General features: G+C 35.4%; 1 protein-coding gene across 1 annotated transcript in view; it reads right to left on the bottom strand.

Annotated features, from left to right (window-relative positions):
• Positions 1-1,605: 1,605 nt before the first annotated feature.
• Positions 1,606-24,322, bottom strand: part of LOC149926617 (uncharacterized) — a 135,348-nt gene continuing 112,631 nt past the window's right edge. The window contains exons 44-55 of the mRNA XM_090159542.1: positions 24,172-24,237; positions 24,006-24,080; positions 19,744-19,925; positions 13,082-13,155; positions 12,793-12,932; positions 7,838-8,044; positions 6,201-6,280; positions 5,485-5,589; positions 5,175-5,339; positions 3,047-3,181; positions 2,747-2,828; positions 1,606-2,656 (exon numbers count right to left, since the gene is read on the bottom strand). Of these exons, the coding sequence (XP_090015668.1) occupies positions 2,507-2,656; positions 2,747-2,828; positions 3,047-3,181; positions 5,175-5,339; positions 5,485-5,589; positions 6,201-6,280; positions 7,838-8,044; positions 12,793-12,932; positions 13,082-13,155; positions 19,744-19,925; positions 24,006-24,080; positions 24,172-24,237 (1,461 nt within the window). The 3' untranslated portion in view covers positions 1,606-2,506. The remainder of the gene's footprint in view (positions 2,657-2,746; positions 2,829-3,046; positions 3,182-5,174; positions 5,340-5,484; positions 5,590-6,200; positions 6,281-7,837; positions 8,045-12,792; positions 12,933-13,081; positions 13,156-19,743; positions 19,926-24,005; positions 24,081-24,171; positions 24,238-24,322) is intronic.

Genomic DNA, 24,322 nt, shown 5'->3' with positions numbered 1-24,322 from the left:
TCCAAACTAATCTGAATTCATTGTAAACCGATCAACAGATTGGGAATAGAATGCCTTATAGTTATCGATTTGACATATTCCGTCGATTAAATTCCTTTATCTGGCAACAAATCTTTGACATGGTATGCTATATTTTCTTGAAATTAAACTTATCAAATTTGATTTGAAATAAGACAATAACACTTAAAAAAAAACTTTTATTTTTAGAAAAAATATAAAACAGGCATATTATAAATTTTACATCGTAGTATTTTTGGCACCGTGATAAAAATAGCCAATTTCAGGATGAATTAATCCGAAACAATAATAATTTTAACGAAAATCATAAATATAATAACTACATCTATTTACACGCGCTTGAAAAAGATATCAACAACTAGACAATCTCATAAATGTGTAAAAAATATAACTATTAATTACACTCTTATTTAATAATTCTTGACTACGTACAATGATAAACTAGTTTTTTTTTAAATATAAATTTTCAGTCATATTTACAAAATGATCATATATTTTGCTTTGGCCTAAATGATGCAAATATGTGTTTATACTTAAGCGTAAACTCAGGAACACAGTCAATTGTGGAAACCACAAAAGTTTTAAGAAACGTATTAAATTACATTTTAATGTCCATGAAATTAATTGTAATTATTAAAATTAAATAATTAATTATAATAATTATACTAATTAATTATTGTAACTATTAATTAAATATTCATAATTAATTATACTAATTAATTATTGTAACTATTAATTAAATAATCATAATTAATTATACTAATTAATTATTGTAACTATTAATTAAATAATAATTGATTGTACTAATTAATTATTGTAACTATTAATTAAATAATAATTAATTATTATAATTGTAATTATTATTAATTATTAATTAATTAATTATTTATAAAGAATTATTGTAATTATTAATTAATTAATTAATTAATTAATTATAAATAATTATTGTAATTATTATTAATTATTAATTAAATAATTAATTATAATTATGAATTAATGTAATTATTAATTAATTGATGCGTGTCTCATTGGGTCATAATTATAATAATAATTATTATTAAAATTCGTTGATGCGTATTAATTACTTAATTATTATTAATAATAATTATTATTATAATTGAAATTAATATTATTTATAATTTTATAGTTAATTAATGGTAATACTCCAATAAAGATTGATTGTAAAACGAAAATTCCTTAAAACCTACCAAGGACCTCCACCAAATTAATATCTCTGGAATAAACGCGGTTGGTTTTCAAAAGTGAATTCCTTCGATTTGCTATAAATTTTAAACAATGCTTGAAAGCGAAATTGCCAGGACTACTTGGGGAACCCTTACTCGTAAAATCATTATAACCAGACAGAAATACAGTTTCCAGGTAATTAAAATCATATATTCTCAAAATCCCCAAACTCAAAATTTGTGGAAGTATCTTATTAAAGCTTTTATTGACGGATTTTGAAATTACGTTTTAGCGCGCGACACTACAGCTACATGTCTTGGGCAAACAGCCTTCTTTGCGTGCTTTTATGACCATAACATGTAGAGGTATTTTCACGCGCAAAATGAATTTTAAAAGCCGTCAATTCACTTTGAAGCGTTAAGCCTTTGAGTTACTACCGACGTGTTAGTGGCGAATAAAAGCAACGTATCCATGAGTAATAAATTTTCATTTACCCTGGATTCTAACACACTTAAGACCTATTCACACGATGCAACAATTGTTGGCCAACAAGAGCCCCTAAACCGAATCGCTACTTGTCGTAAAAACGTCCACAATGTCTTAGGCAGACAAAAGCTATTGTTGTCCACGTTTTGAAGAATGACCGGTTTTACGGCCAAATCGTAGCTACAGATATTTAACACTAATAACTTTCGAACACAATTTATTATAAAAATATGATTCTTGATCACTTTTATTAAATTAAGTTGATATAATTTGTAGTTCTGAAGCTTATGTAGTAAGCAATGGCGAATCAATAATAGAGACTTGGCACTCCGCAGCTTTGGCCATGGCCGCCATTGTGGTAACATTTTTCTCCCCACAATAAAAACTATTGCAAAAAAAAACTTTGACGTAGTACTGCCAAGTCCCTATTGTGTTATAAGGCCCTTTAGGTAAATGTGATTTTTATGTTGCGTAATTTTGGGGGCTAATCAAAAACTGCGCTCACCAACAAAGTTGTCTAAAAATGTTGGTTCGTGCGAACAGACCTTTAAAAGGCCATCGTCAACTTTAATTACGACACCGGTAGACTGTCTAAGTTTTAGTCAGCTTCGGATAAGAATTGTTTCTCGAGATTGTTTTCTTTACGTGGGACCAATTTCAAAGAAATTGTCGGCTTTCATCGCTCCCCCTCGAAAGCAAAGAAGAATGTTAACTTCACCTTCTTTCTTGGACAAAAGGAATGTCTTGGAACAAGCGCGGTACATTATATAAGGTCGTTTGAAGTGGGTTTTTTTATACACAGCGCGCACTTGGAAACTTAGGAGTGGAAATTATTCTTGAGCCATTCTCGGACGATGGGTAAGTAGGAGGTAACCCATTTGATGTTACCCTGAACGACTTCCAAGGCCTCTTCTCTGGCGGACTTGCCGGCGCCCGCGTCGGGGTACTTTCCGAAGAAAACGTTCATCTGGGGAGAGTTATTAAGTTAAATCGAAATTAATTCCGCCGTCCTCTTAACTCTTAGCTCCCTGTAAAAGAATTCTAAACGGTTCTTTACCTCGTTAAGTCGTTCTTGCGTTTTGAAATGATTGCAAATGGATAAGACTGAAGAACCCAGAGATCGGTCGTTGATTGTGTATCTGCGATTTCACGAATTTAACGAAGGAATCAGTTGTAGTTTAAGAAAAGATGACGAGTGTACTTAAAGGCCGACTACATAGATCTTCGGTTTACTCTGTTTTTCATTGGAAGTAGGGTTACTGCAATACACGTGTGCCATGCAGTCAGCCTACTTCCAGTGAAAGACAGAGTAAACCGAAGATTTATGTAGTCGGCCTTTAAAATGAAGATGACGTACTTATTGACTAAATAATCCCATTCGTCGCGGACGAAATCCCAGGAGATTTGCAATCCTTTCGGGTTATTGGCGATGTTGTTGACCACCGTTAGGAAATCTTGGCTTCTAACGTGTTCTTTGGCTAATTCTATGTAACTGAAGGAAACCAAGGTCATATCAATTATTTTCAATCAACAAAGAATATGTGAACAGCGCGTAACACCAATACGCGTATAAGAAGGGAGAAGACCCTTTTACAGGAGTACCGCCATTGTGTGTACATTTTTAATAATCTACTTGTTACTAGATGGCGCCATCTGTTTACAATCAGAAATATCAAAAATGATAAAACCCGTGAAAGTCTAATTTAAATTGTGGTTATTTAAAAGCTGAAATTTTGTACAACTATATTTTCTAAAATATTTTATATAAACTTTCAGCTTGAAATAGCACTTAAATTATATAATAAATATAATAATTTTTTCCAAATTTTGCGCCAAAATATCCAAGCTGGCGTAATCTAGTGTAGAAATACAAAATTAAAATTTTATACTCGATGGCGGTTTCTAAAGGTTTGTTCCCTGTATGTAATATGTGAATTGGGGCACCGTGTAAAATAGAAAAATTGGGCCCCAAGAGAGCCGTTGCTACTGGAGATAACTATCCTTTTTCCTAAGCTGCACCGGCCCCGGTAATTTGTAACGGCTTCCCCGCTCTCTTGTCGGGCCTGTGTTCACGCGGTGATTCCCTGGAAGAAAAACCACGCCCCTACGCCTTTCTGCAGGTAATTGAGCCTAAATTTTATTTTGATAAAACGTTCCTCATAAGGAAAACGTTTCCATTAAATTAAGCATTCTTAGTCCTCTTAAAAAGATTACATTAGTGCAACTATAACTCTACAATTATGAAAAGAGACTTAAAACGGTTTTAAAATTCACAATTTATTTATTTAAAAATCCAACGTTTCGGAGGAACTCTTCCTCCTTCTTCAGGGATTTTTAAATAAATAAATTGTGAATTTTAAAACCGTTTTAAGTCTCTTTTAATTTAGTTTTTCACAATGTGCTTCTCTTCACTTCTACAATTATGTATAAAAACTGTCAAATTGGGTTCTTAGAAATCAAGTGACACGACTTTAGGTAATACCATAAGTAAATAATTATGTTCCCTAAGAGTGACCAGCGCCTCTAACGGTAAAACATCCCAACTTTAAAAGCAAATGATCATAATAGGTGTTTTTTCCGCCTGTTCTGGGTTTTTTGAGCAGGTTAAAAAGTGTAGCCCTATGACGTCATTTTACTCCAATTCTATCTTGACGAAAAAAACGAGTTGGAGTAAGAAGGGAGTAGTTACAGGTTAAAGGTTATTTATTTGCCGTAGCAACCGTAGTTTTGTTTTAAGATGGCGACCAGTGGTGAGGTCATCAATTATATGACTCATTTTTCTAATTTATTTAATAATAATAATCAGCTAGGCTAATACCCAAGGCCCCACCTAAGGCCTAAGTCAACAAGTGACTTTTAAAGTCATTAAATAGCATTTATCTTAACTTAACTTTTCGTTATTAAAAGCTTGCCACGTGTGAAGATGTTGTTCAAAACCAGTCATGTTTCCGTGAATCAAAATTTAAGCAGAAGAATTTTCTATATAAGCTAGATTACTCCCTCTACACCTCCTTTCGAAGAGGAGTAAAAAGTGTAACCTTAGAGCTTTGGAACCAGCGAACAAAATTCGGGACAGGGTAAATCTTACCCCGAGGACACGCGAATAAAACGTTTTAGGGTAAAAAGTTTACACTTTTTGTCCTCGGACAGGCGAAAAAAAAAACCACCTACTGCCGATTCTCGATTAGACTCCCTTCACGCGCTCAAACACAAGGCAAAGAGCGCTTATAAGGCCAAGTCTTTGTTTGAAGTCCATCAATAATTTTATAAATGGTTCTCGGTAAAAATGAAACAAGTCGGAAGATATTGAACTGACACACTTACGTGAAACATAATTATAAAGGCAAGCGATAGATCTGGCGGCCTGTTCTAACACCCCATTACCGTTAGCAATAACTCGCCAAACCCAATTGTATTTATCGCGTTTCCGGGTTCCGATATCTAAGCTCGTACGTTCCCGTAAAAAAATCCAGTTAGCCACTTACTTTTTGAGCTGATCTTTGTTTTGAGTGTAGGCGAGACCGTAAATAAGATCTCTTTGAGCTTGCGAAGAAGTTTCGGTCAAGTAGAGTTTCCACAAAGGGTCCCAGAGTGAGTCGTTGTGGGAGAGACCGTATCGGAACACCAAGGATCTGAGGGCTGACGGGAGCCTTTCGAAGAGGACCAAGAAGAGGAAAAACCTCGTTAACTTAGTGGCCGAGTTCGTTGTCGCGTACTTTCCCCTTCCCGCTCTTTACTTATTGGCCTAAACTGGTACGCCAAAAGCCAAAATTGATTGATGGTGAAATTACTTACGGCGTGCTGTCGCGGATAAATTCCTCCAGTTTCTGAGACGCCTCCTTCAGGCACTTCTCGTTGCCCGATTTGCAAGCTAGATCGACCACGCCACTTCGAAGTCGCCTAAGATCATTAATCGATTAATTCAAATGGTGTTTAGTTTTTCGATTTTAGAATTCAATAGGATTTTGTTTTTAATAATAATCAGTTAGGCTAATACCCAAGGCACCACCTTAGGCCTAAGTCATCAAGCGACTTTTGAAGCCATTAATTCAGGTGGCCGAGTTACAAGGAGGGTGGTGGCCAGCCACGCGAGCCAACAGCTCCCTACACTCACTATATATGTTCTTAATTTTCGCCAAATTTATTTATCGGAAAATTCGTCAATAATGAATAATCAATTCCGAGTACTAATTTTAATATTCCTGACTATTGAATTTAGTCGCTTTATCCAATTTAATTCGTTTTCATTAATATCGTAAGCTAATAATTTTAATAAGTTAGACTCTCCCATAGAACTAATGTATTCAGCGATTTCTTCCACGACCAATTCACGGTTCGGTATATAGTAATTCGAGTATAACTTAGGTCTACGTTACAATGCGTAGGAGGGTGGTGGCAAGCCCATCATGCCACGCGAGCCAACAGCTCCCTACACTAACTATTACCGTTAACCTCAACAAAATTTTATTTCGGTTCATTAACACCTCCTTTAATTGAGGAATTACAATTACCTTTTAAGATATACTTGACCATAGGCGTCGTCCCACCCGAGTTCGTCGTAGATATCCTCAGTCAAATCGTGCAAATATTTCTGAAAATAATGATTCGATTCAATACAATATCTCAGATCAATTAACGGTATTCCAAACGATCGAAAGAGGATCCCTTTGATCGAAAGAGGATCCCTTTGATCGAAAGGGAAGTTCATTTGATCGAAACGTTTTTTAAGCGTGATCATTTGAGCGACCAACGTGACAGAAACCGTAAGTTAAGTTAGAAGAAACCGCCTATGGACTAGGCAAAGGATGATAAAATACGCGAAAAAGTAGATTAGTCCATAATTAAAAGGGATAATATAGCTAAACCCTATAAACAAATTTGAAGGAATTAAAAAAACTTACTAATAACTCGTACCGATAGGCCTTCGAGCAAACAAAAAGACGCGAATCTCGGATCAAATTGATCTTCAAGTGATAAACTACATAAAAACTAAATAAAATAGCCAGAAATTCCAACGGTAGACCGTTATCGTTCTATTTGGAACTCATCAGTACCGTGCGGGAAATCTGGCTGGCGATTTGCAACGCGTCTTGAATTTCTAATGTTAAAGGCCCAAACACACATACGGTTCGCAAGCGATTTCGCCTGCGAATTTTTGCGCACGCGCCCATGCGCCATGACTTCCATTCTATTTAAGTCACGCGACGCGACGCGATTTGCCAGCGAAATTTCGCGCGCGAAGGCTATGTGTGCATCCACCTTTAAGGCTTAGTTTCTCTTTTAGATATAACAGTCGCCAGCCAGATTTCCCGCACGGTACTGATGAGTCCCAAATAGGACGAAACCGGTCTACCGTTGGAATTTCTGGCTATTTTATTAAATTTTTATGTAGTTTATTACTCGAAGATCTATTTGATCCGAGATTCGCGTCTCTTTGTTTGCTCGAAGACCTATTAGTACGAGTTATTAGTAATTTTTTTAATTTCTTCAAATTTGTTAAGAGTTTAGCTATGTTATCCCTTTTAATTATGGGCTAATCTACTGTCGCGTATTTTATCAACAGAAACCGTAGTTTTAATTACTGCACTGTTTGACAAAACTTCAAACGTTGCGGGCTATGTTAGATTATAGAGAATTATATAAGTTCTTTGAACAACCAAAGAGTTAAGATAAGTGTTTTGGTTTAAAAATTTTAAACACAACATATTGTATTGATTTGTCGATCTTTAGAACTTGGTTTTCTTTTTCTTTTTTTCATTTTGATCATATAGGAACCGCTTTTAAATCTCGATCAAGTGCACTTTCATCAAAAGGACCCAAATCAAATTTATCTTCCATTAAATATAAAGCTTAAAGCTTAAAGAAATTTTAATCTAATGAGGAGGTTTAAGAATTGAATTTACATTATTCCCAATATCCAACATTTTATTTTACAAAAAAAAAACAAAAGTTTTGAAACAATGGAGAAGAGTGTCAAAGGTGAAAATGATCGGCGACCTTTGTTCCGAAGATAGTCGGGGCGGAAACAGAACGTAAAGTAGGTCTATGGACAAAGGATTTCAGTTTCCCATTCATTGGTTCGATCGTACGTCATTAGGAAAAGTTGAAAACGCGGCAACTTAGAACGAAGCGAAAAGTGTAATCTCACCGTCATTTGATCGTGAGTTTCGGGGTCAGAGTCGATTAAATTGCTGACGAAAGTCAGTTCTCCTTTGGCGGTGGTCCACGGTATGAAGTCGTTCTCCTTTTTCAGATATTTCGACAACTCGAGGGCGACGGAGTAGTTCAGGTGGCCGGCGCGAGACAACAAGAAGGCGTCCGATAAAAGGTTCGACCGATCGTTTCCCGATACCATCTGCGTCAAAAACGAATTAAACAACCCAATTAAAACAACATTTCTATGGAAAAAAGAACACCACGCAAATAACGTATTTAATTATACTTTTAAGGAGACCTCACTAGGTTTTTCTCCACGATTTTTATTCAAACTCGGTGGTTAAGTAGACCTTCATGTACCTTGAAAGCTCCTAAAGTGAAAAGTTTCAATAGCCATTCGTTTTCCCATAACAACAAAAAACGTTTTTTCATAACTCAAGTTCAAACTTTCTTTACGTAAAATGGCATGGGGAAAATCACGATTTTCAAAAAATTAAAAAACTAAAATTTAGGCGAAATAATTGGGCAAAATTGATAAAATTGGGTAATAGGCCTTTCTATAAAGTAACATTGGCCTTCTTGTTTTGATGTTGCTGCTGCGTCACGGGTGACGTATCGATGAAGTTTTACTAAGAAAAACCCTGGACATAAGAGTAAATTTGACGAGACACCCTGTTTTTAAGCATAAACTGAACTGAACTTCTACGTATTTCGTGACGAATGAGCTACATAAAAACAAGTTCAGCAAGCGTAGCTTATTTTATGGAAAGGCCTATTGGTTTTACCGATTTTTATCGATTTTACCGAATTTTATCGTTTTTGGCAAACCGTGATTTTCCCATACTATTTTACGTAGAGGCTCAAACTTGAGTTGTGAAAAAACGTTTTTTGTTGTTATGGGAAAACGAATGGCCATTGAAGCTTTTCCCTTTAAGAGCTATCAAGGTACATGAAGGTCTACTTAACCCCAGAGTTTGAAAAAAATCGGGGAGAAACACTTCGGGATGTCTCCTTGTCAGAGAGAATGACCATTTCAATTTTCATTATGAAGGCTTCGTAATTAACCTTGATCAAGAATGTATTTACTTCTACCAAAAATTAATATAAACCTCGTGCCCTAGATTCGGAATAACGGCCTCACGCGTAGCCTATAGCGTTTACCCACTTCCCGCCGGAACTCCGAACAAATTAGCTCCGTAGTTACCATGGTAACCAACTGTAGATAAGACCAACTTTGATGACGCGCTGCCATGAATCTATCAGATTCTTCGAAAAAAACGACTTTACTGGAGAGCGTGGTGCCATCTATTTATGGAAAAGGAAGCTAATATTTAAAATAGCCAAATGATACCGTCGTCAGTTAGCCATTGTAGAGAACTATATTTAATTTTCAATTTTCAATTTTATTTATAAACAAAGGGTATTTTACATAGAGGTAAGGGACTAAATTGAGACGATTTGTGCCCTTAGACCTCTTATACTCTATTAAGTGGACTTTAACCTAAACTATATATGCCATATAAAATATATGGTTTAAATTACTTTAATTTATGCTATTGATCAATTTACAAACGAGCCAATCAACGCGAGGGGTACCTATAAGTACCCGCCTTTTGGGTTAAAATGTAGCTTAACTATCTTGTTTTTATTTCGATGCTAGTGACATCTGTTGAAAAAAGAGCTACTTCACGTCGAGCCGACACTTGCTTTAAATATAAACCCAATTTTTCCGTGAATAAATCGAACATTCATCTAGTGTTTAAAGTATTTTGGAAGAGTTTTAATTATTTAGGTAATGAGACTTAATGTTACAAATTAAAAGTTTTAAATATTACCTGAATAACACGAAATTCTATCAGTTTTTAAATATGAATATTTTTAAATTTTAAACATTCTACAAAATAAATACAGTTATTTTAAAACTTTTTAATATGTTATTTTACGCGCAAGTAGCCACAGGTTTAGTCCAAATACACCTTATTTAGCTCCAGGGATTGAATAAATACTTACCTACTTATTGCAGTACCATTTTAATCAATGTTTTATATAAAAACAATAAACAAAAATTCATAAAAAGAAACTTGAAATAAAATATGTATTAGAATGTTTCGGTAATTTAGAATTTCTACGTTTCAAACTATTAGGTTCCGCATAAAAAAAAAACACAAAATAAATATTTTTTTTGGGAATGTTTCAATAATTTAAAATTTCCAGCTCTTATTGCCATCTGGTAAGACTTTGGTAATTTAAAAATCAACCTTTAATGGCATGAAATGATCTTTTCCTTGTCAAACATTGTCTATTGTATTAAAATGTTGAAAACTATTTTAACGACTAGATGGGTGTGTAGAATACACACGAGCGTAAATAAAAAACTTAAGAGAGTTACTGGAACTAAAATCCTTCTCCATTAAGGAACAAAATAGAGATAAGACCTTTCTTTACTTCCGCGAAAATTCTTTCATCCCTTATTTGTGATTTTTAAGCCTTGTCGAGTCTTTAGAACTGTACGTTCTTACTTTTTCTGTCCACTATTTGCTCTAAAAACTTAAACAAGTGGAAGAAAGCAATTTTATTTTATTTCTTTATTTCATCGGGAAGATAATTTTATAGTGCAATCATATAAAAGTAGAGACACAGTTTTATATTTTATGATGTGAAATAATTTATCATTATTCATCTTAATAATAATTAATCGAAAATTCATTGCAAAAATATTTCAATATTGGACTAAGACTCCTGTAAAAGTGTTCAATCCGCAGCACTCCGGTGTTCAGGGAGAAGTTTGTTTATAGGGGAAGAGGATGTGAAGGAACCAGATTAATGGAAAGACGAAGCTTGTGGGTTTAATTGTGCGGCGGATGAAGATTTTCATATTGATTTTTAGCGAAAATTCGTTGAAACTAAAAGCATGGTTATTCAACTTTAGCAGGTTAGATTAAGTCAGACTCACTTTCACAAAATTTATCATTATTTCGCAGGAGGGCCATCTAGGTTATTTACATTGAGTAAAGATTTACATTTTAAGTTATAAAAGTAAATAAATTGTATTAAATTATTTTAATAAATAAATCGACCTCACCATTTTTTTCTCATTTTTTCACGAGCTTCTATTTATTTGCAATAGAGGGAGTGGTTAATAATTTCACATAAAATCCCCTTCCTTTCACTCAGGCTGGGCAAAGAAAGTCTGACATTTTGTAGGATTACTGGTATAGCGTCGTATTCGAACCTCTTAAAGTTAAATAAAACTGCCAAGAGAAAACTCAAAGAACTAAGCTATTTTATAACGCAGAAATTTCAATTAAAGTGACCAAAATGAGGTACGATGGATGGTGTGGATTCAGTCTATTATTTCTGGCGTATGACGCGGTGGGAGGGATCTTAAGATTTGGAATTTCGCTGAATTATCAAAATATCAAGAGAATATCCGAAGTTTTCGTTCCTTTTTAAAAGTATTCGACTTTAGCAATATAAATCCTCTTATTTTAAGACTTTGGGAGTTATTTTCCGCTTTACATCTATTTTACAATCAAAAGAAACTAAAATATTTTTAAAAAAGATCAAAGAGATGATTTCACTGAAAGTTTAAAATTAAAAAGGCGAGTCTTTACAGGACGAAAATCCTAATTTGGTTTCTTTTAAAGCAAGTGTCGGCTCCTATTTTAAGGTTAGTATCATTGGCGAACGAGAAATGTCACTAACGTAGAGTTGAGTCGAAATTGAAACAAGTTGAGCAAGCAAATTATTCCCTCAAAAGTAGGTGCCTCGACGTACCCCTTCCTTTGATTGGCTTTGCGTAATCACGTGCGCAGTCAACTTAGCTTGGATTGGCGTAATCGTTGACTTTCAAATAAATTACAATACGTTTTTGAAAGTTGATAATAGATGGAAGCACCTTCCCGGCGATCTAAGCAATCATAGCCATCTTCGTTGCATAAACCCAATCAAAACTACAGAGGGCAACGATAGAGTCGACACTTGCTTTAAGTACAAGAAAAATATCGAGGATAAATCTAAAATTGGGTCTTCCTATTTCCGGGTTTTAGGCGCGGTTTTGGGACTACAGGATTCTGATTCCCATCCTCGCAGCCTTTGTTAAAAGATCTTCTACACAAGCTCGCGCCACTCTTAACTTTAATACTCTGTCTTATTCTTATAAACAAGCCCTACTTATTTTTATGTTTAGAGTGAAAACTCTACGAACCATTGACTATATACTGGAGTGGTTTTCATGTCCCTCTATTTTGAATACTACCAGGGGTGCTGATAATAATTTTTACGTTGAAACCTTTCAAACATCTCTTAGAGATAAAAGCACTAAATTTAACGGCATTAAGCTATGGAATAGTATCAATTATAAATATAAAACTCTTGATAGTATAAATAAGTTCAAGGCAGCCATCTCTGATATATTGACTTAAATTACTTTTTTGTGACTAATTATTAAATTCTTATAAGTGTATTTTAATTTAAAATTTGTGGACCCTTTTGTAAACAAATCTTGTGATTTAAAAGGATATCCAATAAAAAGAATTTTATTATTATTATTATTTTTGTAGCTTAAATTCGTCCGCTTTCCCATTCAAGTTTGCTATATGGTATGTCTTTGAATGCCCCTTAAATGCAGACGAACTTTCTCCGCAAAAGCTGCGAGGATGGTACCAGGGGTTAATGCTATGCTGAAATATTCTTAGTAACTTCAATACATTCTTGCTAATACTCGCTAGAAATGACTATAAAAACTTACAACTAAATCAACTAGTCTTTTCAACGCTAAGGCCATTAAAATAAAAAATATACTAAGATTGATCGTTAACAGAGCACGCTTTTGTATATTTTGATTTTCGGCACTTTCAAATATATTTCTAGCCCAACCGTAAAAGTCAATTTTGAAATAAAAGAATCAAAGTTTGCTTAGATAGTCCTAAGAAGGGAATAACTTACGGTTGAATTGTCGAGTAATGCCTTGGCCCAGTTGTCCCAGACGGATTCTTCGTAGTTGACCAGATAGTATCCGGATTGTCCCGAATTCAGTTTAATACCGGTGAGCGAAGAAGCGCTTAGCTGGTCCAAATCAAGTTCGCCTTCGTCGGAAAAAGAAACATTAGAGAGACGTAAAAAGTGAAAAATCTTTTTCGAAGGAAATGAGGCCGAATCGAAATTGATTTTTCCGAATCAGAGAAAAGACAGTCTAGGGAGTCGGAAAGAGTTACTAGTGAAAAAGAACCCTTACCTTCTTTATCATCCAACATATACTCAAACTCTTTTCCTTTGTAACCAATTTGAATTGGAACCTTCCACGTATAACTGCGAAGGGGAAAAAAATATTTTAAGTTTGTAAAATAAATTGTCCGTACTAATATAAAAGTGATGAAGTTAAATTTTCATTCATTTTTCAGTGGGTAGATTTTTTCTAGCGACTTTTATAAATTTCGTACGGGCCTAATTAGACGTTTCTCATTACGTTTCGTCAGAAGTAAATTAACCGAAGTTATCAGACTGCTATACTCCCCGTGTTGGAGGCGTTTTCCTTATGAAGTTAAATTTTAAACTCGAATTGCAAAATTTGCGCGCTTCTAAGCCGAAAAAAAAATTGTTTTTATGAAACCATTTTTTATACATAGAAATAGCTTTACCCACAATTCCGAAAGACGGGAATGGAAATTAGCTTTTATTGGACACGATTTTCTCATCATTTTCATCAGGAAAACGCCCTCCGATTCTGAGCGATATTTCATAATTTACTTCTGGTTTAGTCGGAGCAATTTAAATTATTTGAATGGCGGGTACGTGTCGGTGAATTAAAAGAATATTTTACAGCCTTTTAAAGAAGGCTTTGAAGATTTTTATACGGTTAAACGCGTTCCAAGATAGTAATCTTTTAAATCGTGAATGAAAAGCTACATCAAAGAAGAGAAAAACCCAAACAAAAGCGTGCTCGAACGATAAAGGCTCGTCTAATTTCTAATAAAACGTGTCGCAAAAACCCGCTCGTACTTAAGAAAGCAAAGCCGATAGTTTTCTTAATACCCGGAACAAAGTGGACTTAAGCCTAGCTCAAAACTGAAGTCAAGAGTACTTATTTCTCCTAAGGGATAATGACTATTTTTAGCGTTCCTCCCAATCCCCATCACGCTCGAAGAGTAAACTCCGTCCCCATAAACCAAATCTAATCAGAACAGAATCTGATTGGTTCCCTAAAACTGACGCGAGGGGTCGGACATTCCCAAAAAAAGCGTACGGGATTTCGAAATCTGTGATTTCGCGATTTCGTTAAATATTTCGCGATTTCGTCAAAGATTTCGCGATTTCGTCAGAGATTTCGCGATTTCGTCAAAGATTTCGCGATTTCGTCAGAGATTTCGCGATTTCGTCAAATATTTCGGGATTTCATCAAAGATTTCGCGGTTTCGTCGGAGATTTCGCGATTTCGTCGGAGATTTCGCGATTTCATCAGATTTCGCGATTTCGTCAAAGATTTCGCGATTTCGTCTGAGATTTCGCGATTTCGTCTGAGATTTCGCGATTTCGTCAAAGATTTCGCGATTTCGTCAGAGATTTCGCGATTTCGTCAAAGATTTCGCGATTTCGTCAGAGATTTCGCGATTTCGTCAAATATTTCGGGATTTCGTCAAATATTTCGGGATTTCATCAAAGATTTCGCGGTTTCGTCGGAGATTTCGCGATTTCATCAGATTTCGCGATTTCGTCAAAGATTTCGCGATTTCGTCTGAGATTTCGCGATTTCGTCAAAGATTTCGCGATTTCGTCTGAGATTTCGCGATTTCGTCAAAGATTTCGCGATTTCGTCTGAGATTTCGCGATTTCGTCTGAGATTTCGCGATTTCGTCAAAGATTTCGCGATTTCGTCAGAGATTTCGCGATTTCGTCAAAGATTTCGGGATTTCATCAAAGATTTCGCGATTTCGTCGGAGATTTCGCGATTTCGTCGAAGATTTCGCGATTTCATCAGATTTCGCGATTTCGTCAAAGATTTCGCGATTTCGTCGAAGATTTCGCGATTTCGTCTGAGATTTCGCGATTTCGTCTGAGATTTCGCGATTTCGTCAAAGATTTCGGGATTTCATCAAAGATTTCGCGATTTCGTCGGAGATTTCGCGGTTTCGTCGGAGATTTCGCGATTTCGTCGAAGATTTCGGGATTTCATCAAAGATTTCGCGATTTCGTCGGAGATTTCGCGATTTCGTCAGAGATTTCGCGATTTCGTCAAATATTTCGGGATTTCATCAAAGATTTCGCGATTTCGTCGGAGATTTCGCGGTTTCGTCGGAGATTTCGCGATTTCGTCGAAGATTTCGGGATTTCATCAAAGATTTCGCGATTTCGTCGGAGATTTCGCGATTTCGTCAGAGATTTCGCGATTTCGTCAAATATTTCGGGATTTCATCAAAGATTTCGCGGTTTCGTCGGAGATTTCGCGATTTCGTCGGAGATTTCGCGATTTCATCAGATTTCGCGATTTCGTCAAAGATTTCGCGATTTCGTCTGAGATTTCGCGATTTCGTCTGAGATTTCGCGATTTCGTCAAAGATTTCGGGATTTCATCAAAGATTTCGCGATTTCGTCGGAGATTTCGCGATTTCGTCAGAGATTTCGCGATTTCGTCAAATATTTCGGGATTTCATCAAAGATTTCGCGGTTTCGTCGGAGATTTCGCGATTTCGTCGGAGATTTCGCGATTTCATCAGATTTCGCGATTTCGTCAAAGATTTCGCGATTTCGTCTGAGATTTCGCGATTTCGTCTGAGATTTCGCGATTTCGTCAAAGATTTCGCGATTTCGTCTGAGATTTCGCGATTTCGTCTGAGATTTCGCGATTTCGTCAAAGATTTCGCGATTTCGTCAAATATTTCGGGATTTCATCAAAGATTTCGCGGTTTCGTCGGAGATTTCGCGATTTCATCAGATTTCGCGATTTCGTCAAAGATTTCGCGATTTCGTCTGAGATTTCGCGATTTCGTCTGAGATTTCGCGATTTCGTCAAAGATTTCGCGATTTCGTCTGAGATTTCGCGATTTCGTCTGAGATTTCGCGATTTCGTCAAAGATTTCGCGATTTCGTCTGAGATTTCGCGATTTCGTCTGAGATTTCGCGATTTCGTCAAAGATTTCGCGATTTCGTCTGAGATTTCGCGATTTCGTCTGAGATTTCGCGATTTCGTCAAAGATTTCGCGATTTCGTCAGAGATTTCGCGATTTCGTCAAAGATTTCGGGATTTCATCAAAGATTTCGCGATTTCGTCGGAGATTTCGCGATTTCGTCGAAGATTTCGCGATTTCATCAGATTTCGCGATTTCGTCAAAGATTTCGCGATTTCGTCGAAGATTTCGCGATTTCGTCTGAGATTTCGCGATTTCGTCTGAGATTTCGCGATTTCGTCAAAGATTTCGGGATTTCATCAAAGATTTCGCGATTTCGTCGGAGATTTCGCGGTTTCGTCGGAGATTTCGCGATTTCGTCGAAGATTTCGGGATTTCATCAAAGATTTCGCGATTTCGTCGGAGATTTCGCGATTTCGTCAGAGATTTCGCGATTTCGTCAAATATTTCGGGATTTCATCAAAGATTTCGCGATTTCGTCGGAGATTTCGCGGTTTCGTCGGAGATTTCGCGATTTCGTCGAAGATTTCGGGATTTCATCAAAGATTTCGCGATTTCGTCGGAGATTTCGCGATTTCGTCAGAGATTTCGCGATTTCGTCAAATATTTCGGGATTTCATCAAAGATTTCGCGGTTTCGTCGGAGATTTCGCGATTTCGTCGGAGATTTCGCGATTTCATCAGATTTCGCGATTTCGTCAAAGATTTCGCGATTTCGTCTGAGATTTCGCGATTTCGTCTGAGATTTCGCGATTTCGTCAAAGATTTCGGGATTTCATCAAAGATTTCGCGATTTCGTCGGAGATTTCGCGATTTCGTCAGAGATTTCGCGATTTCGTCAAATATTTCGGGATTTCATCAAAGATTTCGCGGTTTCGTCGGAGATTTCGCGATTTCGTCGGAGATTTCGCGATTTCATCAGATTTCGCGATTTCGTCAAAGATTTCGCGATTTCGTCTGAGATTTCGCGATTTCGTCTGAGATTTCGCGATTTCGTCAAAGATTTCGCGATTTCGTCTGAGATTTCGCGATTTCGTCTGAGATTTCGCGATTTCGTCAAAGATTTCGCGATTTCGTCTGAGATTTCGCGATTTCGTCTGAGATTTCGCGATTTCGTCAAAGATTTCGCGATTTCGTCAGAGATTTCGCGATTTCGTCAGAGATTTCGCGATTTCGTCAAAGATTTCGGGATTTCATCAAAGATTTCGCGATTTCGTCGGAGATTTCGCGATTTCGTCGAAGATTTCGCGATTTCATCAGATTTCGCGATTTCGTCAAAGATTTCGCGATTTCGTCGAAGATTTCGCGATTTCGTCTGAGATTTCGCGATTTCGTCTGAGATTTCGCGATTTCGTCAAAGATTTCGGGATTTCATCAAAGATTTCGCGATTTCGTCGGAGATTTCGCGGTTTCGTCGGAGATTTCGCGATTTCGTCGAAGATTTCGGGATTTCATCAAAGATTTCGCGATTTCGTCGGAGATTTCGCGATTTCGTCAGAGATTTCGCGATTTCGTCAAATATTTCGGGATTTCATCAAAGATTTCGCGATTTCGTCGGAGATTTCGCGGTTTCGTCGGAGATTTCGCGATTTCGTCGAAGATTTCGGGATTTCATCAAAGATTTCGCGATTTCGTCGGAGATTTCGCGATTTCGTCAGAGATTTCGCGATTTCGTCAAATATTTCGGGATTTCATCAAAGATTTCGCGGTTTCGTCGGAGATTTCGCGATTTCGTCGGAGATTTCGCGATTTCATCAGATTTCGCGATTTCGTCAAAGATTTCGCGATTTCGTCTGAGATTTCGCGATTTCGTCTGAGATTTCGCGATTTCGTCAAAGATTTCGGGATTTCATCAAAGATTTCGCGATTTCGTCGGAGATTTCGCGATTTCGTCAGAGATTTCGCGATTTCGTCAAATATTTCGGGATTTCATCAAAGATTTCGCGGTTTCGTCGGAGATTTCGCGATTTCGTCGGAGATTTCGCGATTTCATCAGATTTCGCGATTTCGTCAAAGATTTCGCGATTTCGTCTGAGATTTCGCGATTTCGTCTGAGATTTCGCGATTTCGTCAAAGATTTCGCGATTTCGTCAGAGATTTCGCGATTTCGTCAAAGATTTCGCGATTTCGTCAGAGATTTCGCGATTTCGTCAAATATTTCGGGATTTCATCAAAGATTTCGCGGTTTCGTCGGAGATTTCGCGATTTCATCAGATTTCGCGATTTCGTCAAAGATTTCGCGATTTCGTCTGAGATTTCGCGATTTCGTCTGAGATTTCGCGATTTCGTCAAAGATTTCGCGATTTCGTCTGAGATTTCGCGATTTCGTCTGAGATTTCGCGATTTCGTCAAAGATTTCGCGATTTCGTCTGAGATTTCGCGATTTCGTCAAAGATTTCGCGATTTCGTCTGAGATTTCGCGATTTCGTCTGAGATTTCGCGATTTCGTCAAAGATTTCGCGATTTCGTCAGAGATTTCGCGATTTCGTCAAAGATTTCGGGATTTCATCAAAGATTTCGCGATTTCGTCGGAGATTTCGCGATTTCGTCGAAGATTTCGCGATTTCATCAGATTTCGCGATTTCGTCAAAGATTTCGCGATTTCGTCGAAGATTTCGCGATTTCGTCAAAGATTTCGCGATTTCGTCGAAGATTTCGCGATTTCGTCAAAGATTTCGCGATTTCGTCGAAGATTTCGCGATTTCGTCTGAGATTTCGCGATTTCGTCTGAGATTTCGCGATTTCGTCAAAGATTTCGGGATTTCATCAAAGATTTCGCGATTTCGTCGGAGATTTCGCGGTTTCGTCGGAGATTTCGCGATTTCGTCGAAGATTTCGCGATTTCGTCGGAGATTTCGCGCTTTCGTCGGAGATTTCGCGGTTTCGTCGGAGATTTCGCGATTTCGTCGAAGATTTCGCGATTTCGTCGGAGATTTCGCGATTTCGTCGGAGATTTCGCGATTTCGTCAGCGATTTCGCGATTTCGTCGGAGATTTCTTGCGAAGTGTACGGGATTTTGTACAAATGTCCGACCCCTCGAACTGACGTCTCCCTAGTGTTGATGGAAAATTCGACCATGATGCCCCAGATCGTTTCAAACATAGTAATTCTCCCTAATTATATATAAATGCATTCTTGCTAGGCCCGTATATGGGGAGTGCGCCAGGGGATGCTTAGGGCCCCCAAATGATTACTTGAGCATCCCCAATAAAAATCGATTGCTCAACTACAAATACCAAAAGAAATTATCTCAAATATTTTAGAGGTGTTTATTGCCGATTTTGTTCAAAGTCGGGCGTAATGTAGACCTATATGAGATATGAAATTTCCCAAAAGGAGACGTTGCACTACCCATTCGATTTGCCATGGCCACCGAAAATGTTTTTGACCACTAAAACAAAAAATCTCCATTTAAAATAGCATGGGATTTTCTCGGTTTCACGAATTTATTTTTAAATTTGAAAATCACGAAATGGGAAATTTGGACCACATTTAGGTAAATTTCATCAAGTTTGAGTAAATTGGAACATTTTTCGGGGTAAATTTGTAACACTTTTTGGGTAAAATAAGGAAAAAATCCTATTTTTGTTTTAAGTGAGCCAAAACATTTTCGGTGGCCATGGCAAATCGAATGGGTAGTACAACGTCTCCTTTTGCGAAATTTCATATAGGTCTACATTACGCCTGACTTTGAACAAAATCGTCAATAAACACTTCGGGTACTCTCCTTGTTAGTGAAAGGTTTCCTTTCGAGAAGGAGTTATCAGGCTTCTTACTTGTAAGGGGAAGTGTTGGTTTCTGAAGAGGAGCTGTCGGGGTTCAGCAAGAAGCGCTCTTGGCTGACTTTGGCCTTTTTGAGGTCAGTGTCGAACTTAACGCTGAGATACGGGTATCCCATCTGTTTCGTCCACGTGTCCATGACCTCTTTGACCGTTTTATTCTGAGGCGGATCCCACGACTGCGAAGAAAACAGAACAATCTATTCCACTTTAGTTTTAGAGAGATCGCGAAACTAAAACTCAGTGACCTCGATCGAAAAACGTCGATTAATCATCAACCCCGCTCAAAACTATTTCACTGCTTTTTTTCGTATTCTAAATATATTGTAGGTATTCTAAATATATTGATAGGTATTCTAAATATATTGATAGGTATTCTAAATATATTGATAGGTATTCTCAATATATTTATAGGTATTTTAAATAAATTGATAGGTATTTCAAATAGATTAATAAGTATTTTAAATATATGTATAGGTATTTTAATTATATTTATAGGTATTTTAATTATATTTATAGGTATTTTAATTATATTTATAGGTATTTTAAATATATTGATAGGTATTTTAATTATTATTATTATTATATATTGATAGGTATTTTAAATATATTGATAGGTATTTTAATTATTATTATTATTATATATTGATAGGTATTTTAAATATATTGATAGGTATTTTAAATATATTGATAGGTATTTTAAATATATTGATAGGTATTTTAAATATATTGATAGGTATTTTAAATATATTGATAGGTATTTTAAATATATTGATAGGTATTTTAAATATATTGATAGGTATTTTAAATATATTGATAGGTATTTTAAATATATTGATAGGTATTTTAAATATATTGATAGGTATTTTAAATATATTGATAGGTATTTTAAATATATTGATAGGTATTTTAAATATATTGATAGGTATTTTAAATATATTGATAGGTATTTTAAATATATTGATAGGTATTTTAAATATATTGATAGGTATTTTAAATATATTGATAGGTATTTTAAATATATTGATAGGTATTTTAAATATATTGATAGGTATTTTAAATATATTGATAGGTGTTTTAAATATATTGATAGGTATTTTAAATATATTGATAGGTATTTTAAATATATTGATAGGTATTTTAAATATATTGATAGGTATTTTAAATATATTGATAGGTATTTTAAATATATTTATAGGTATTTTAATTAAATTTATAGGTATTTTAAATAGATTTATAGGTATTTTAAATATATTTATAGGTTTTTTATAAATATTTATAGGTATTTTAAATATATTTATAGGCATTTTAAATATATGTATAGGTATTTTAATTATATTGATAGGTATTTTAAATATATGTATAGAAATTTTAAATATATTGATAGGTATTTTAAATATATTGATAGGTATTTTAAATATATTGATAGGTATTTTAAATATATTGATAGGTATTTTAAATATATTGATAGGTATTTTAAATATATTGATAGGTATTTTAAATATATTGATAGGTGTTTTAAATATATTGATAGGTATTTTAAATATATTGATAGGTATTTTAAATATATTGATAGGTATTTTAAATATATTGATAGGTATTTTAAATATATTTATAGGTATTTTAAATATATTTATAGGTATTTTAATTAAATTTATAGGTATTTTAAATAGATTTATAGGTATTTTAAATATATTTATAGGTTTTTTATAAATATTTATAGGTATTTTAAATATATTTATAGGCATTTTAAATATATGTATAGGTATTTTAATTATATTGATAGGTATTTTAAATATATGTATAGAAATTTTAAATATATTGATAGGTATTTTAAATATATTGATAGGTATTTTAAATATATTGATAGGTATTTTAAATATATTGATAGGTATTTTAAATATATTGATAGGTATTTTAAATATATTGATAGGTATTTTAAATATATTTATAGGTATTTAATTATATTTATAGGTATGTGAATTATATTTATATGTATTTTAATTAAATTTATAGGTATTTTAAATAGATTTATAGGTATTTTAAATATATTTATAGGTTTTTTATAAATATTTATAGGTATTTTAAATATATTTATAGGCATTTTAAATATATGTATAGGTATTTTAATTATATTGATAGGTATTTTAAATATATGTATAGAAATTTTAAATATATTGATAGGTATTTTAAATATATGTATAGAAATTTTAAATATATGTATAGAAATTTTAAATATATGTATAGGTATTTTAAATATATTTATAGGTATTTTAAATATATTTATAGGTATTTTAAATATATTTATAGGTATTTTAAATATATTTATAGGTATTTTAAATATATTTATAGGTATTTTAAATATATTTATAGGTATTTTAATTATATTTATAGGTATTTTAAATATATTTATAGGTATTTTAAATATATTTATACGTATTTTAAATAACTTTATAGGCATTTTATATATTTTTATAGGCACAATTCGACTTTCAAGTACATGTTTATTAAACAAAAATAAACTTTCAAAAACTTTTAAATGTGGTTGTTTAGAAATAGTATTATGACGTTAGGTAATGCCATAAGTTTATAATTATGTTCCTTAAGTGTTTCAGCTATTCGATACCAAAGAATTCTTTGTTCGATACTATGGGTAGAATTGAGGTTATACTCAAAAAGATAAGAAAATTATTCAAACGAATAATGATACAAGGATATTGCTATGACGTTGAAGCAAAAAGCACGTATTAGGCCCTGATGCCTAAAGGCTGGTTCACACGGGCAGTGTTATCCTCATTTTCTCGTTTTACCGCCTTTTCCCTGTGTTCTGGCGCACGGGAAAACGACTGTACACACGGACAAAATTTGCGGGTTTTCACCGCCACCAGCGCTGCCAGTGAACGAAAAAACGGATAAAACTATGTTACAATACCTTTTTGAAGCACTTTGAGCTCGACCAATCAGCGAGCGTTACGCTATCACGTGATATAAGGAGCGAATTTGAAAGTTGTACGCTTACGAATTTTAGCGTCTATCACGTGATGGCATAACACTCGCTGATTGGTCGAGCCCAACGCGCCTCAAAAATAGGTCCTCAGTTTTTTCGTTTACCAGCAGCGCTCGCGGCGATAAAACCCGACAAATTATATCCGTGTGTACAGTCTATTTCGTGTGTGGCAGAACAACTGGAAAAGACGGTAAATAGCGAAAACCAGGAAAACACTGCCCGTGTGAACCCGTCTTAAGACGGAAGTCAAGATAAAATGCGTAGAAATGTAGAAATGGCTCTTAGTAAAGATTTAAAGGGGAACGGCCAAGCTTTTCCAAATATCGCCTTATTTGCGTATCAAAAGATCAACAAGACGTTCAATATACTAACACGTACCTGGTTTTGTCTTGAAAAAATAGTTTTTGGCCTAAAAATTTGAAACGCAAAATAACGCCAAGTATTTGGGTTTGAATTTTCGCCGCCATCTTAAGGTGTATCGCCAGCGCCAGCAGCACCTTAGTGAGCGATTTGCGAACTATCCTAACTTTTAAAATCACGCAATTTAGGCTTAGGTCTCGTATAACTGGAACGCGCCGCGCGTGCAAAACATATTTTTCACGTTTCAGCAGCGCGCGCTTTTACGTTGTTTTTCTGTCTCACCGATTTCTCACCAGGTGTCGCGGCGGACGCGCGCTTTACAATTACCCGAAATTTCTTTATTTTATTAAAAAACTATATTAATAATCAGCTAGGCTAATACCCAAGGCCCCACCTTAGGCCTAAGTCACCTAGCGACTTTTAAATTAACCACTTAATATTTTTTACGCGGTTTTCGCCATAAATTTTAGATTTTAACGGGCTATAGGGCTATCTTTTTTTTTTTGAGATACACACACATCGGTGTCCACCCGAGGCCTTAGACACCAGCACACACACAATAACTGATTAATCAGGGCGAGATATGTGTAACGGCCACGCCAACGGGGGGATACGCGGGGACAGGGGTGGGGACACCCTTGGCGGAAGTATTCCGACCACCCGTTAGGGGATTGGTGGTCATCCTCACACGGCCATCCACAAACTCTGCCTCCCGGACGCCTGGGATTACAGGAGTGAGCCACTACTCCCGGCCTATAGGGCTATCTAACTGGTTAAAGCTTGACCGTTCCCCTTTAACACGCGGAAGATGCGGTATTGATAAGATTAAAGTAAATATTGTTAACCTTACGCTAACGAGAGACATAGGAAAATAATGAAATTTGCAACTTACATCCGCTTCCTCTTGTAAGGCCTTCCACAGGTCATCGGTTACGGCGTTTCCGTACTTGTACTTATTCAAATATCGCTGTTATTCGACAAACAAAACGTAAATTAGTGATAGAATTATGGGCATCCGGGAGAACGGGAAGAGACGGGGTTGAAACGATATAACTCACGGAAATTCCCGCCTGGAACACGGGGGGCGTTAAATACGTTTCCAATTTCCGAAGCACCGACGAACCCTGCCGGAATAGACGCGAAGGGAATTATAATTAGCGGCAATTTGGCAATTATTATCGCCCTGGTAGGCGTTGGCCAACAGCGACG

Source organism: Leiobunum rupestre, chromosome 9 (assembly GCF_980474605.1).
Source record: "Leiobunum rupestre chromosome 9, qqLeiRupe1.1.hap1, whole genome shotgun sequence".
Lineage (NCBI taxonomy): Eukaryota > Metazoa > Arthropoda > Arachnida > Opiliones > Sclerosomatidae > Leiobunum > Leiobunum rupestre.
This window is presented reverse-complemented; position numbering and strand designations above follow the sequence as displayed.